General features: G+C 45.2%; 1 protein-coding gene across 26 annotated transcripts in view; it reads left to right on the forward strand.

Moving 5' to 3' along the window:
* PPFIBP2 (PPFIB scaffold protein 2) overlaps positions 1 to 14,306 on the forward strand; it is a 141,655-nt gene extending 127,349 nt beyond the window's left edge. For 19 of the 26 annotated variants that reach the window (XM_035265687.3, XM_078340422.1, XM_078340424.1 and 16 more), the window contains 9 exons: positions 5,568 to 5,718; positions 5,984 to 6,095; positions 6,328 to 6,416; positions 6,711 to 6,833; positions 7,986 to 8,111; positions 8,815 to 9,003; positions 10,165 to 10,341; positions 12,587 to 12,652; positions 13,842 to 14,306. In XM_035265687.3, coding sequence (XP_035121578.1) covers positions 5,568 to 5,718; positions 5,984 to 6,095; positions 6,328 to 6,416; positions 6,711 to 6,833; positions 7,986 to 8,111; positions 8,815 to 9,003; positions 10,165 to 10,341; positions 12,587 to 12,652; positions 13,842 to 13,913 — 1,105 coding nt within the window. In that variant the 3' untranslated portion in view covers positions 13,914 to 14,306. Of the gene's footprint in view, positions 1 to 5,567; positions 5,719 to 5,983; positions 6,096 to 6,327; positions 6,417 to 6,710; positions 6,834 to 7,985; positions 8,112 to 8,814; positions 9,004 to 10,164; positions 10,904 to 12,586; positions 12,653 to 13,841 lie in introns of those variants that run through there. The other 7 variants (XM_035265690.3, XM_035265691.3, XM_002754974.5 and 4 more) reach the window with 2 other exon arrangements.
* Positions 14,307 to 15,392: the final 1,086 nt, after the last annotated feature.

Consider the following 15,392-nt stretch of genomic DNA (forward strand, 5'->3'; position numbering starts at 1 on the left):
CAGAAAATACAGTCTGGATTCCAATTAAGGAAGAAAAGCATTTCCCTAAATGCTTCATATTTTCTGCAGACCTGCATTCCCTGTGGAAGGGAGCCTTCACTTATGCTGCTCACAGACATGAAACTTCACTTCCCTAGCTTGCCAAATGGGTGTCTTGTCTCTGCCAGGTCCTCCTGGTGCATGAGATACGGGACCTTTCCAGATCCATTTATTCTTTGACAAGTATCCCCAGGCTCCAGGTACCTTGAAAAGAAACAATAGAATGTGTAGACCATTAGCTTTTATAGGGTAGAGAACCTAAGGACATAGTCTAAGTCAGAGACTAAATCAGAGCCCTTAGAAAGTGAGCCAGAGAAGGCTTACCTGTGTATTCAATAATTAGATATTCCAATTTACCTAGCAGTCTTCTCAATGTAGACATTATGTTGTTTCTCATTTATCTGAGCTGAAAAAAAAATCAAGCTATATCAAGCTTTAATGATTCATCTTTGTTTTAATTCTGGCTAGTTCTTGAAGGATTGATTCTAGAAGGAGAATCACTGGGACAGGGTGTAGGAACTCTTCGAAACCCCTCAGCATTGTCCCTGGAGTAGAAGTGCATGGTTAGGGAGCCGTCTGTATTCTGCCAGTCACTTTAGGGTATGGGGTAACCAGGGTCCGTAACTTTCTTTGCCAAAGAAAAAAAAATTGCAGTTCTAGCCACAGGGCTGCTTTGTTCGAATGTCTTTGTGCTTTGTTAACCATAACAGTAGATGATAAAGGGTAGAAATGTGAAGAGGTCCTGATGAGATTGTTATGTTTATCCTAACAGTGCAAAATGAATTTGCTGGTGGACAAGAAAGGCCTTTTCAACTCTTAAGTAGAAATTTGGTATATGTTAATGTCCTCTGGTAATACTTAAAATTTATAGATATTAATATTTATGTGTAGTTTTAAAACTGTTGCTTGTATTCTTTAGGAAAGGTGCTTTGTTACGGAAAGCCTCCAGCCCCAACCTTTCTTTGTTCAATAAAACAATTTATTTTTTTACCTGATCTTTGATAATATTGTGAAGGCCCTCTGTCTCAGATTATGGAAGAACACGTTTTATTGTCTTTCTCCTCCCAGGTAAAGTTTTACCAATTTGCATTCCAATCAGCCCTGCTGGACAGAGTGCCTATTACACCCACATCCTTATCAACATGAAGTATTTAAATGTTTCTTTTTTAAAGTTTTCTACTTTTATGAACCTCCAAATTACATTTGCATTGGTAATTTAGTTTTCATGTTTGTCATTTTAATTCTTTGGTGAATTATCTGCATCTTGTTCATTATTTAATTATTAATGTGTTTCTTATAGATTTCTAACACTTCTCTATTAAGATATTAAGTCATGTCTAAAAATTGTGACAAAGTATTTATAGGTTTGTGGTAGAATTTTACTTTTGTTTGTGATACTTTGATACATGGAATTTTTATGTTTATATAGAATTAGGTTCATCCACTTTGTGAATTCTTTCATTTTTTAAATTTTGTCTATGATATTTCAAAACTTTGAATAATCCATTTAGGATTTATTTTAGTATGTGTGTTTATTATGAGTTACTATTTTTTAGAAAAAGGCAGTAAAGTATAATGTTTAAGGCAAACAGGTTCTAGAGCCACATGGCTGGATCCTGTCTTTGCGGAGTGTTTTTTTTCTGAGTTGATCTACTGAGTGTATTGCTCTAGAACTCCAGCTTTAAGAGGTGTCCCCAGTCCTACCGCTCCCCTGCCCTGGGCCCCATTTTGTTTCCTTTTCCTACATGCATAGTCAGTCAGATTTATCATGAATGTAAAGATGCTTAAGCTTCGGGAACCCTCACTTGTATGGAGCCCTTCCAGAGTCTAGAGAGAGTTTGATCATAGTGTCAACAGGGCCAGGTATGAGGCCTTTGCATAAAAAAGGTATTTTAAACACAGCCAGTTTTAAGACTGCTGACTCTTTTTTCTCCAACTTTCCCTTGGTCTACACCTTTCCGTATAACAGATGGTGTTAGGGTAGCTGTGAGGGCTTCGGGGGACTTGTTAAGGGGAAGTTGACCTGGGGATCCATGTTGTTTGGGTTTAGGGTAGGGTGGGGTATGTGTATGTGGTTTACAGACACTGCATGTTTAGTTTAGTTAGGTTTGATTCACTAGCTTTCCCACTGCACAAATGGCTTCCAGGATTACTTCCACTTCCCATTGTGCCAATTCACTCAGCACTCCTTACTCACTGATGAACTGAGTAATTATAAATGTGCCATGTCCTCTTCCCCTCTGATGAGAAGAGCATATTTGATAAATCTCAGCTATATCATTTGAACTGCAATTTGGAAAGATGTTTTGGAATATGTCAGCAAAATAAATGGTTTGGCTATAGATGAAGAGTATCTTCTCTGTCACCTCCAGATTATTTCCTAGAATGTTGAGTGGTGCCCTGGCTGAGGATATGGGAGATGCTGGCATTGAGAGGAGCCGAGGAGGAGGTGCAGAAGCTGGGTCTGATACTGTGCGAGCACCTCAAGACTTAAGAGGGAGGAGAGGATCACAAAACAAAAAACAGGAAGACTACTGGAGTTGAGGATCAGAGCTCTAGGTGGTTTTGAAAAGGTCTATAGGACAGAGGTTTTCAAATTATGATCTCAGAAACACTTATTTTCCCCTTAGAACTGAAATGTTAGGTTCACAAAGACTACGCAAAATATGAAAGTTAAAAAATTTAAAAAAGAACTGAAATGTCCCTCAGATATGTTTGTTTTTCCCCCTTCCAAGAAACAAGGAAATGAATGAAATAAAAACCAAACAGAATATAAAATAAAAGTGATAAAGTATGCATTGAAATTTGAGAGAAATTATTCTTTCTTACATTAAAAATTAAATTATAAATAAAAAATCCAGATCATACCAAAAGCAGTAATTTGCTAAGACAAAGAGGCAAGTTTTAAACAAAAGGAATGAATGGTCTCCTAGATTGTTGTTTATATAAGATGAATCATATGAACTCATTGGAAAAAGGTTGAAATTTCTTGCTAAGTTTACATGATATACTGACAGTGACAGAGATGACATAAACTCATGTACAGCCACAAGGACATAGACAACACATGAGTTAAATGAATATTGTCAAATTCAGAGAATGCTTAAGATTAGCCATAGCATTAGAAAACTTGAATGAGGTGTAGTTTTACAACTCACATATAAGATATTTGACAGAGGCTTTTCTAAATTTAAATGATTCTAAAAATGTACATGACAATACCAGTTATAAATTGTGAAGAAAGAGGCTGGTCGCGGTGGCTCACGCCTATAATCCCAGCACTTTGGGAGGCTGAGGCCGGGTGGATCATGAGGTCAAGAGATCAAGACCATCCTAGTCAACATGGTGAAACCCCGTCTCTACTAAAAATACAAAAAAAAATTAGCTGGGCATAGTGGCACGCACCTGTAGTCCCAGCTACTCGGGAGGCTAAGGCAGGCGAATTGCTTGAACCCAGGAGGCAGAGGTTGCGGTGAGCCGAGATCATGCCATTGCACTCCAGCCTGGGTAACAGGAGTAAAACTCCATCTCAAAAAAAAAAACAGATAAAAATAAAAAGAATTGTGAAGATAAAACTTTTTTTAACTATTGTCATAAAAGATAAAGATCAGTCATACTATAAGAAAGACTAAATCAACCATCTGTTTTCATAGAAAGTATTATAGATTGTGGACATATAAAGAAGCAGTCAAACAGTATGCACCCAAAATATGAGAGTAAAAAAGTACTATATCTGGATACAGTGGCTCAGACCTTTAGTCCCAGCTACGTGGGAGGCTGAGGCAGGAGGATTGCTTGAGCCCAGGAGTTCAAGGCTGCAGTGAGCTATGATTACATCACTCTACTCCAGCCTGGGCAGCAAAGCCAGACCCCATCTCTAAAAATAATTAATTACTAAAACCCTGTCTCTAAAATAAATAAATACTCCATCTCTAAAATGATAAATATCTTGTCTCAAGAAAGAATCAAACTATAGAGGTGTATCTACTTTTTATATAATAAAATATTAATATTTCTAGATTTTGTGATTTTTTTTGTTTTGCAAAATTTGCAGTTTTTGTGGCTTGTTTTCTAATTCTAAATATTCCTTTTATTTCTAATTTAATATTTAGATTTTATACTTTTTTGAAATTTTATAAGTTCCAGGCCTCATAAAAACATTTTCAGGACTCGTGAAAGCCCAGGCTCCAGGTTGCAATTGATCAGTCCCTGCCCCAGGATATACATCATCTCTAGCAATTATTCTAAAATGGAACTTTCTTACCATGTTTATCCTTTAAGGAATTCCCTAACTTTAAGAACAGTTTGACCAGATTTAAAAAATATGTTTCAATGTAGTATGTTAGGGATGCTTTGAAGGAATCTTTCTAGTCTTTGAAGGAATATCTACTCTTCAATATTCTATAAATCCCCGTTTATGAACAGAAAGTTGCACTGTCAAATCCTCCCCTCCTAAAAAAATGACTCCATTGGGATTTTTAGTGTGCTATTAAATTCACACTTTAAATGAAGAATGGATGTCCTTAAGAATTGATGGCTTTATAAAACCCAGTCATCCTGTCTAGGAACATAATCTAGCTTTTCATTTATTCCTGTCCTTTTTCATGTTGCTCATTGACTGTTGTAGTCAACACCTCTCCCCACCCCCGCAATCCCCACACATAATCACACAAGGCCAAATGTCTCTTGTTAAGGCAATTTGTAGGCGTTTTATAATGTTGGTTGCTATGAGTGGAATTTTTAAATTGTTTTAACAGAAGCATTAGTATCTGTGCATTGATGGTGTTAGAAAATTGTTGATCTTTGCATGTAACATATACCTTACATACGTTTATATGTGTATTTTATAACTGGCCACTTTACTGAGCTCTCTTGGGTTTTCTAAATGGACAGTCCTATCATCTGTAATGAATGGTTTTTTTTGTTGTTTCTGCCTTTCTAATACCTATACTTCTTGTTCTTATTTATCTCTAGTACCGGCCACGACTCTCAGACCAGTCTTGTTAGTACTGATAAAACACATATTGTCCTTTTGTTGACTTTAATTTGAATGTTCCCATGTTTTGTTAATATGTAAGCTGTGAACTGTTGACTGGAAAGTTTTTGCTTTTAGTTTCGGGTGTTGTTTTTGTTTTTTTTAATGTTGAGAACTGACCCTCTTAAATGCTAAGAAAACTAGTTTTCTAAGCATTTTCCTAAAAAGATGATTCCTCCCAATGAGGCCACAGCTCTGGGCTTGTGGCATGTATATGTGTGTATGTGGACCTAGGGCATATAAACGTGATCTCAGGAGGATCGTATAGGCTGCCCCATGCTCTAAGTAGCCTGAGATTTGAAATTCACATCTTGCGTTATTAAGGAAACGCCAGGGCATACTTCATGTGAGTGTGCTATAGTGGAATTTTGTTGAACAAAATCCCATGATGGAGGTTGTTTGTTAAAAAACAGTTCTTTTTTGTGAGACATGACTAGATTCAGAACCACAGCCTCTCCCGCTAATAGGAATATGCTATTCTCCTGCTTCCCAGTGACACCAACGCCCCCTTTGCCCAGTGGAGCACAGAGCGTGTGTGTGCATGGCTGGAGGACTTTGGCCTGGCTCAGTATGTGATCTTCGCCAGGCAGTGGGTGTCTTCCGGCCACACTTTACTGACAGCCACCCCTCAGGACATGGAAAAGGTAAGGGCTGAGCTTGGGGAGAGGAGACTCCCATTTCTCCCCAAACCAACGCCTGGGGAGGCCAGGATCTGCCACTACTCTCACACACAAAGGAGGATAGATGGAGGAGACTGAGAGTCCCTCCATACCTGCAGGTTGGCATCCTAGGGCATGGTACAGAGATCCACTGTCATAGTCTCAGAGCATCTCCACCCAGATACAGCTTTCTTTGAGGGCCAAATTACCTGCCAAAATTTCACATGTGGTCTTCACCTTTTAATTTCAGGAGCTAGGAATTAAGCACCCTCTCCACAGGAAGAAACTTGTCTTAGCAGTGAAAGCCATCAATGCCAAGCAGGAGGAGAAGTCTGCACTGCTAGACCACATTTGGGTGACACGTAAGGACAGGCATATATGTATTAAGCATGTTTCCAGCAGCAACTAAGGGTAGAAGGAATTTCCCTGTTAAATAGTTACCTCAAAGAGAGCTGTCTCCTTGTAAAAGGCAGAGGAATTACCAAACATTTTGGGGAATAAAACTGGAACCTCAAAATATGATTTGCTCCCCTTTCTTGGCATCTACATTCTCTCATATGAATCCTGACGTATCTGGGGTTTTTGTATTTGTAGGGTGGCTTGATGATATTGGCTTACCCCAGTACAAAGACCAGTTTCATGAATCTAGAGTTGATGGACGAATGCTGCAATACCTGACTGTGGTGAGGACTTTTTCTTTAAATGTTTCAGTGGTGCCTGTGAGCACCCAGCTCACATGTACCCATGGTGGTCATTTTAAACTTAATTCCATATATTCTTATGGCCTTGAAGTAATATCATTTGTCACAAAAAAGATCCCAAGTAGCAGAGTACAAACCACTGTAATGAGCTGTGGGTGTCTCCATGTGCGCCTTCCTGAAATGTGGTTGACTTGTCTCTGTTTGGCCTGGGAAGGGACATCAGGGGTCTTTTGTCACTTTGGAAACTGGTTTATCAGCCAAACTTTCCTCTTTCAGAATGATTTACTCTTCTTAAAAGTTACCAGCCAACTACATCATCTCAGCATCAAATGTGCCATTCACGTGCTGCATGTCAACAAGTTCAACCCCCACTGCCTGCACCGGCGGCCAGCTGATGAGGTGAGACCATGATAATATCTCTCCAAGTAGCTCTGAGCCAGGAACCCTGCAACATCAAGCAAGAGAAAACAAGAATGACAGCATAAAAGCACTGTTTTGGGAATCATGGTGCCCCAAACACCTGTTACCTATACTTTGTGTCTCATAGTAGCCATAGCCCTCTAAGCTCTCACCCTCCACTGGGGAGACACGTACTAGAAAGTCATCATAGTGATAAAAGGAGATAAGAAGATGGTACAAAGGAGAGGGAAGGGAAAGACAAAATGGAAAGATAGGTGCCACAGTAGAAGAGAGGAGAAGAGACTGGAGAGGGAAGAGGAGCCCATGGAAGCTAGACATTTCAGAATAGGTATCCCTACTCACAGATCCAAAAGTAACTGATCTTCAGGCCCAGGTACAGGGGATCCATGAGCAGTCTTGCTAGAGAAGAAATAGTATAGGTAACTAACAACATCCCAAGCCATGATGAAATAACTGATTATGTTCCATGAACTTCGGAGTTCTTGGTGGACCCCAAAACTGAAGATTGTCAGTCACATCCTGTCTCCTCTGTTCCTGGGAACTAGGTCTAACCCTGCTATAGAATTAACTCAGCTTCCTGGCAGATTAAAAACTGCTACCTTTGCAATCTATCTCCTATTTTCTCCTTATTCAACAAACATGTTTTGAATGCCTTGTATATGTCAGGCACAGCACTGTGCATTTTTAAGACCACAATGCTACATGAGAGTACTTAGGAATAAGTATCTTAAGGTGTGCTCCCCTAAAACAGTTGGTGACACCAGGGAGATCTTTCTTCTATAAAACACTTGAATTGTAATTGACAGTCATCTTTAAAGTTCTGTTGAATCACTGAAAGAATAACTATAATGTTCTCATTTATTTGTCTCAAAGTTAGCCAGAAAATGAGGAAATAACAATTCTGGATTCAGATATCTCAGTGTGGAAGATCTTGCAAGATTCAGTGGGAGATCTATTTCCTGTAAACTGGGGAGGCTGGTGCTATGGCAGATGGTGTGGGTCACCAGGCTTGAGGGTCTTCTATTGTTGTGGTGCATCTGGGGCTGGGTCACTTACAGGGGCTGACTCCACAGAGGACCATGGTGGGACCTATTAAGCCTAACTTCCTCACTCTCCTTCTCCCTCTGACAGAGTAACCTTTCTCCTTCAGAAGTTGTACAGTGGTCCAACCACAGGGTGATGGAATGGTTGCGATCTGTGGACCTGGCAGAGTACGCACCCAATCTTCGAGGGAGTGGAGTCCATGGAGGCCTCATTGTGAGTGGATCTCTGGCCTAACCCACCTGCCTTGGTGCAAATGGGATATTCAGAAACTTATTAAGGACAAGACACAAAATCTAGTTTAAAAAATAGATACTTCATCTGAAGCTCTTGCATAATTTGACATCTCAAAGAAAGTATTTTGATAACTTGTCCTTAAGAATTAATACCTCATGGAAGCAAGATGCTTTCTGGAAGCACCTCCTTGGCATCAGACCCGAGGATTTTAGGTCAATGGGTTACATGAGGACCAACACTTACAAGGTGGGTCCGCCTGTCCTGAGGGAATGTGGGGGCTGGGGAAGGGACAGGAAGGCCATAAAAATGCAGCTTCCCACTTGTTGCAGTATGATCCTTATCACTACTCAGATCTGTCAAGTCGCAAAGCCAGAAAGAAAATGAGGAAGTATGGTGGCTTGGATGTCATCCAGGGGAGACCATGGGAGACAGCCTCACCAAGAGGTCCCAGTTCTCTGCTGGTCTGTGAAAACAAGGGTGGTCAGTCAGCAAATGTGCTAGTGTCTGCTCAGAGCCAGGCCCTGTGCCAGCCAGTGGGAGGAGTGGGATTCAGAGCAAGTGAATGAGCTCCTGCCCCTGCTCTGAAGGTGCCCCCAGCCCCAACAGGCCAATCTCTCGGCATCCCCCACCTCGAGGTATTTGTATTTGCCTGTGGCCAGATTTGTCTGTGGTTCCTTCTTAGATCTTAGAGCCACGCTTCACTGGGGACACCCTGGCTATGCTTCTCAATATCCCCCCACAAAAGACGCTCCTCAGGCGCCACCTGACCACCAAGTTCAATGCCTTGATTGGTCCAGAGGCTGAACAGGAAAAGCGAGATAAAATGTCCTTACCTGCTTACACACCACTGACCACCACAGCCAAAGTCCGGGTGAGTTGCAGACCCTTTCTGGGTGGGCGCTGGGCTGCCTCCTGGCCCTCCAGCACAGTGCCTGGCTTGAAGCCTACAGCCAGAGCAGCATGTGCAACCTGGACAAGGAGGCCCTTCCAGCTTCTGTTATGGTCCTGTGCGCTGTTAGGCCAGTTCTTTGTTAAGCCAGTTCTCCACCAATTTTGAGTCCAAGGAAGAGAGTGCAGGTTTCTTTAGAAAATAGAAAATATGTGCAGGAAGCACCTATCCTCAGGTGGCTTAGAGCTTATCCTACACCCCGTTGCTCCCGTGACTCATCTTGCAGAGCGGAAACACTCCAAGTCTAGCTTTTCTTCGGTCAGACCCGTCTGCATGACACAATGCCATGAGATCTTGGCCAAAGTTGTCCTGCTGGCATAGGAACTGCTCCCATTGGAAGCTGGTCTCATCTGTCTTGTTTTGTGAAGTGGCCAGCACACAGATGCCCAGACGTCCCAAGGTCTTCCAAGCATCAACACTACTCAGTGGGGCTCCCAAAATCCCACACAGCCCTTTAGACCTGCCTGAGCCACAGCGTTCTCAGACCACATTCTTCCCAGACTGTAGACCTACAGGCCTGGAGGGTAGGCCGGTCCTATACCTGGTAGTGTTGATGATTCATGCCCAGCTACAACTCATGCACAGAGCTCCTTCCCCACGGGAGCAGGACAGGAAGTGTGTCTGGGGGAGTCTGTCAGAAACTGTGCTGGGTGACACTAGGGCAAGGAGCAACCTGGAGCTATCCTACGTGCCTTTAGATGTTGCCAGGTGCTGAGATGGGAAGGGGTTGGGGTGCCAGCAGCTATAGTGAGGCAAGTTCTCTGTGCTTGGCCTCAAGTGCAGATCTCAAGTACTTTCTAAAGGAACTCCCAGTTCATCTGTGGAAATAAGAAAGTCACTTTGGTGGGGTAGCCAGGCATGAGTTTCAGGCATAGTATTTGAGGAGCAGCTCTTGTTCAAGTTTATTTACCTGTTGCCCTTTTCGCAGCATAGAAATTGCTTAAAAGAGCTCTGTTTTTTGTTCAGAGTCTTTCTAGGAGCAGTTTACATTATTGCTTTCTTTGTGGGCCTGCTCTTAAGTATATTGTCAGTCATATCCGCATACTGCCTTGATTGCATAATCTTGCATTTGCTGTGTTTTAGCCAAGGAAACTAGGATTTTCACACTTTGGAAACATAAGAAAAAAGAAGTTCGATGAATCAACAGACTACATTTGCCCAATGGAGCCTAGTGACGGTGTCAGTGATAGTCACAGGATCTACAGTGGCTACCGGGGCCTCAGCCCCCTTGATTCCCCTGAACTGGATGGGCTGGACCAGGTGGGACAGATTAGCTGATGCCCTTATCACCTGCCCTCTCTGTGCACCCTGAGAGCTCACAGTAACACCATGTGTGTCACCATATAACTGCACCTCACCCCTGCACGTGTGCATGACTCGCAGAGAACATTCCAGCATTGTGTACCCCTGGGCCAGTCTCTCTTTGAACCCTAAGGGTGTCCAGGATCTGGATTTGCATCTCTAAGGGGCCAAGCTTTGGGGACCATTGCCAAAGATGGACTCAGGAGGAAAGACACTTAAAGACACTTTTACATTTCTCATAATTATTGATGTCCATCTTTACCACCAGTGGAAACACACAAACTTGGACGCAGGTCCAGAGACCATGGACACTCTCGTGAGGCTCAGCTCTCAGGCACCTCCCGCGCTTCAGTCGAGGGAAAAGGTCAAGTGCCTTAGGCCCGTGGGCCACAGTGTTGGCTGAGATCAGAGGGATGAGCAACAGGGACTTCTGCCACAGTTGGAATTGTGGAATTGTGTTGTGCCTTACTTCAGAGGCGGTCTCTTCTTTCTTGTAATAAAAGCAATATTTATGTGGAAAGCAGGCAGCGCAACATACCTTTAACTTTGTTGGGGAAAGAGAGCTGAGAGTATCTGAAAATGGAGTCCTACTGATTGCAGAGCTGAAGAGCCGATGGCACTGAGCCTGGTCCTCAGCCAGGTGCACACTCAGGATTCACCAGGCGGGGTAGAACAAGGCGAGACCCCCCTCCCATATCCTGCAGAAGAGGTCTGTGGCCTTGCTGCTCCACAATTTGCTTCCCTCTGTGAAGCAGAGGGGGCTTTGTGTTTCATGCACATCCTGACTATAGGGCACATCTGTCGTGCAGATCTCAAAGCTGGTTTGTTTCAGTGGCATGAGCCGCCCCCTCCTTCAGTGAAGCGGGTAGTGGGGAGACGAGAAGGACACCTTGCTGGAAAGACTGTTCTTTCATGTGTTTTGCTGGCTTCTCTATTACTAGCTTAGCCAGGCTCATAACCATGGTGGGTGCTGGTCTGTCTGTGCTGGCGGAACTGGAAGAGATCTGTTCCCTTAATTTAGAGGCTGACTGACTGATAATGGCTCCTCCAGATGGGCCTTGTCTGGCTGGGACTAAGGGTGAGACATGCCTTGCCAGTCTGGGCTCCTGGTCAGGAGACTGTAGTTTGCCCCCAAGCAGCGTTTGGCTCCCCTCAATATCTTGGGCCTCACACAGAAGAGTAACACCACGTCACCGCGTCTGATGGCCTGGGCACGGTGTGATGACCCCATTGTAGCACTCTGATTCTGTCCCAGATGGAGGCTATGCTAAAATTTGCTTCTTAAACTACCAGCAGCCTCTGGCATGGTCTGTTGCCGCAGGCCACTGCCTCCTCAGAGGTGAGAGATGTGGGGACAAGCTTGCCAGCTGGCAGTGCTGCTGTTAGATCTGGTACCCAAGTCCGCTGGATGACAAGCACGCATTCAGATTGATGCCTGGCCATTGCAGTTGTAGAGCCAGTCAGGGCAGGCTTTGTCCCTTGTTCCTTATGTCGTGGTACAGAGATCTCAGCATGTGCCTGTTTTCAAACCCTGCATGGAACTGTTTTGCCACTGATTCTCTGCACCCTTAAGTAAGCCCTGTTCCCTTTGTGTGCTTCAGTTTTCCTACCTATAAAACAAGGGAGGGGTTACACTTGGTGCCCTCCAAATTTACAGAGAATGCTTCCAAATCTACAGTGTCTAAAGAGGTTTAGGGAAGAAGAAAGAGACCAGCCAGCATTACCTGAGAAGGAGGGGGAGAAGGGAGGCTCTTGAGTAATCGGGAGGATGGCCACCTATACCAGGGCATTGGTGTCTGGGCTCTGTTGCTTGGTTAGCGTGGGTCTATTTAGCATCCTGAAGACATTCATTCCTTCTGCTCTCTGCTCCTGGAAATAGCTGGAACACTGACCACATGCAGAAGGGCTGCTTCTGACAAGCCCTGCCTAGTCCTGCCTCTATGTACCCTGAATGCTAGTTCCCAGTGGGGCCCCAGGAGAGGTATGCATGGAGTGTGGGACATTGATGCCTTTCCCCAGGAACAGAAGCAGCATGTGCTTCACCCACCTGTCACTCCTCAGGGCCTGGCCCACTCCTTGCCCATCCCTCCAGGGAAGCATGCCCTGGAGAAGCCAGGCTTGAGCAGCACAGGACTTGCATGCCATCTTTGTGAATCAAGAGCTGCATCCATGTATGCTGACCAGGCTGCTGCCCATTTTACAGATGGCACCTTCGGAAGGTACCGTGACGCAGATAGGGCTCCTCTCCCAAGACATTCACCGCCTTACGGTAGGACTCTGACCCTCTCCCCACAGTCAGAATCGTGCCAGGGAGGCCCAGTGAGTTGGTATGGTGGTGTACAAGGCCTGGGGGACAGCAAAGAAGGGTGCTGAGTGCTGGGGTCACAGCCTGAGCCTGAGCCAGCCTCGAGACAGAAAGCAGCCCAGGGGCCTCCTCCATTGGCCTGTTGCTGTATCTTGAGCCCCTACCGGCAATGGGGAGGCTCATGGGCCTTTAGCCAAAGCCAGCTAAAGCACACTAGGTCTCAGGTCCTCTTCCCAGGATCAGAGGTAAGGAAACCAAGATGCTTAGCAACTCTGGATCACCTGTCTCATCAGCCTAGAGCCCAGCCTGCATCCTGTCCTGGTGGACACTTCTGCTTTTTGCCCAGAGACACATGCATATCCTAGCTTGCCTCTGACTTCGGGGGTATCACAAATTGTTCACAGGCTTGTGAGCACATCCTGGCATGGCCAAAAGGACAAACCATATCATGGGGAAGCAGCTTGGCCTCGAAAAGCAGCTGTGGAGTGTGGCTCAATCCCTGCTCTGACTTTACTAGCTTTGTGACCTCGGGTGCCATTCTCTCCTGAGCCTTGGCTTAGTTATCTGTAAAGCAGGGCTAATGACATCCTGCTTGCCAGGCTTACAGGCGGACCCGAGCTGGCAGGAAAAGCCAGCCACAGAGCACAGGATTTGTTTTTGAGGGCCCATAACTCCCAAGGCCTTTTAGTTCTTGGACATCCCATCACTGAGCCTGTTGGCTATACTGTCTGTTCCCATCAGGGCCTTGTCACTGTACTTTATCTGCTTGTCTAGCAAGGCACATTGGGAAGACAGGACAAGGACAGGGACACAAGAGTCTCCTTGTATCCAAGGACAAAACAGGAAAGTCTCGCTGACTCCAAACAGGATCACTTTTATTTAACTTTTTTATTTATTGGCCCATGCATGAATCTGCCCACACTTGCCCTTGCCTGAAAATAGGAAATATAGTTCTAAGATGAACAATTTATTTTTATTTTAATAGTGTGTTTATTCTAACCTAATACTCAGGGTTTCTTGGGACACCATAAACTTATAGTGCACCTGCATCAGATGTAGCCCTCACCCCAGTCCCTCTGCTTCCCATGTAGCTGCTGCAGGGCAGCCTGGACCAAAACTCTGTTAAACTGCCCCTTCGGCTGTGTCCTTTCAGACAATGCTGAGCCAGGACCAGCTGCTGAATGACTCTCGCCTGCCTGTCCCCAACTCTGATGACTGGAGATGACTCTCTTCATGGCTGAGAGCCCAGGGAGGAACATGTGGGGGCCCAGAGCCTTTGCTTCTGTGGGGAGCTGGCAGCCCCCTCTACAAGCCCGGTCGGGGCTGGCAGGGCATCTTGGACAGGGTGCGGACAGGCATGAAGCAGACCTGTGGGACAGGGTCCAGGGGTGGCCCCAGAGTCCACGTGTGTCTTCAGCCGGGCTGCGCTCTTCACCACAGGCTTCATACCTTTTGTACTTTTATACCTGGACTGCAGACCACTTTTGTGGGAGAGCAGTGAGTTATCAGCACACAACTCAATGCCTCGTGCTATTTCTGGTGACAGCCTGGAGGCTCTCGCACCTGAGGGGAAGAGCTGTTAGTTCATAAAACCTGCTGGGAAAAAAGTTCTGAAAAACTGTTTTGATGTTTTGTAGTGACTGCATTTTGTGGCATGATCACCAGGAGCTCCCTCCGGGGCTGCTTCACAGGAACGTGCCTTTCCATTCATGGGACTGTGGCGGGGCAAGGCAGGTGTTTAGGGTGTGAGCGGGAAAAGCATGAGGCACCTTTCTACAGCCCTGCCTGACTCCATCTCCCCTCATCTGCAATGGGTATCAGTGCAACCTCCTAGCGTCTGAGCAGAGGCAAGCCCACACCATGCCCTGCCCTCTCCCTCCACCCAAGCAGACACACAGCCTCCCAGGCCTTGACCTCCAAGCAGCTCAGGCATAATGTCTGATTAAACAGCACCCCCCAGTGGAAGGCCCTCGGGCACCTCAAACTCCAGGTTTCCACCACAAACTCACCAACTTCCCAAACATGTCTGTTTCCTCTCCAGACACTCTTTAGTCTTTCCTCCCTCCAGGTGTCTACTCAGGCCCTTCCCTCACTGGGGAATGCATTTTTCTCCTAGTCCCCTTCATGAGGCAAAATCCTGTCTCTGAAGGCTTGGCAAAGAGACCATCTCTCAGGAAGCCTTCCCACATGATCCAGTTAGAGGTCAGCTCTCCCACACATCTGCCCTTGAGCCAGAGCACAGCTCACCTTGACGTCCCTTGTTGTCTTGCTATACCCAATCCTCACCACACACCTCGAGCACTTGTGCTGGGCTGGCTCCTATACAGACAGCCCTCCAGTTGCCAAGCAGATCCATGATCTTAAGTTCCCCATCCACACTCCTTCATGTGTGTGGTATGTACGTTCCATGCTGGGGCCAAAGATATAGGCATGAATGCCAAGGTCCCCGCCTAAAGGTGCTTACAGTCTAGTGGGGGAGTACAGACCAGTTTCAAACAAGACTGTGCCAAAGGTTATGGATGCTCCAATATTAGTTTATTTGCAGCCTAAAAGAGCATGTTGTCCTTTTTAATGGGGGTTTGGGGAAGGAGTATGAATAGGTTCCATGGAAGAGGTGACACTTGAATTTGGAAAGATGAATCATACTTCCCCAGGTATGCCGAAGGGGAAGGGCATTCCAGGTAGACAGACTTGAAACAGCCTA

This window comes from Callithrix jacchus, chromosome 10 (assembly GCF_049354715.1).
Source record: "Callithrix jacchus isolate 240 chromosome 10, calJac240_pri, whole genome shotgun sequence".
In the NCBI taxonomy this organism is placed as follows: domain Eukaryota; kingdom Metazoa; phylum Chordata; class Mammalia; order Primates; family Cebidae; genus Callithrix; species Callithrix jacchus.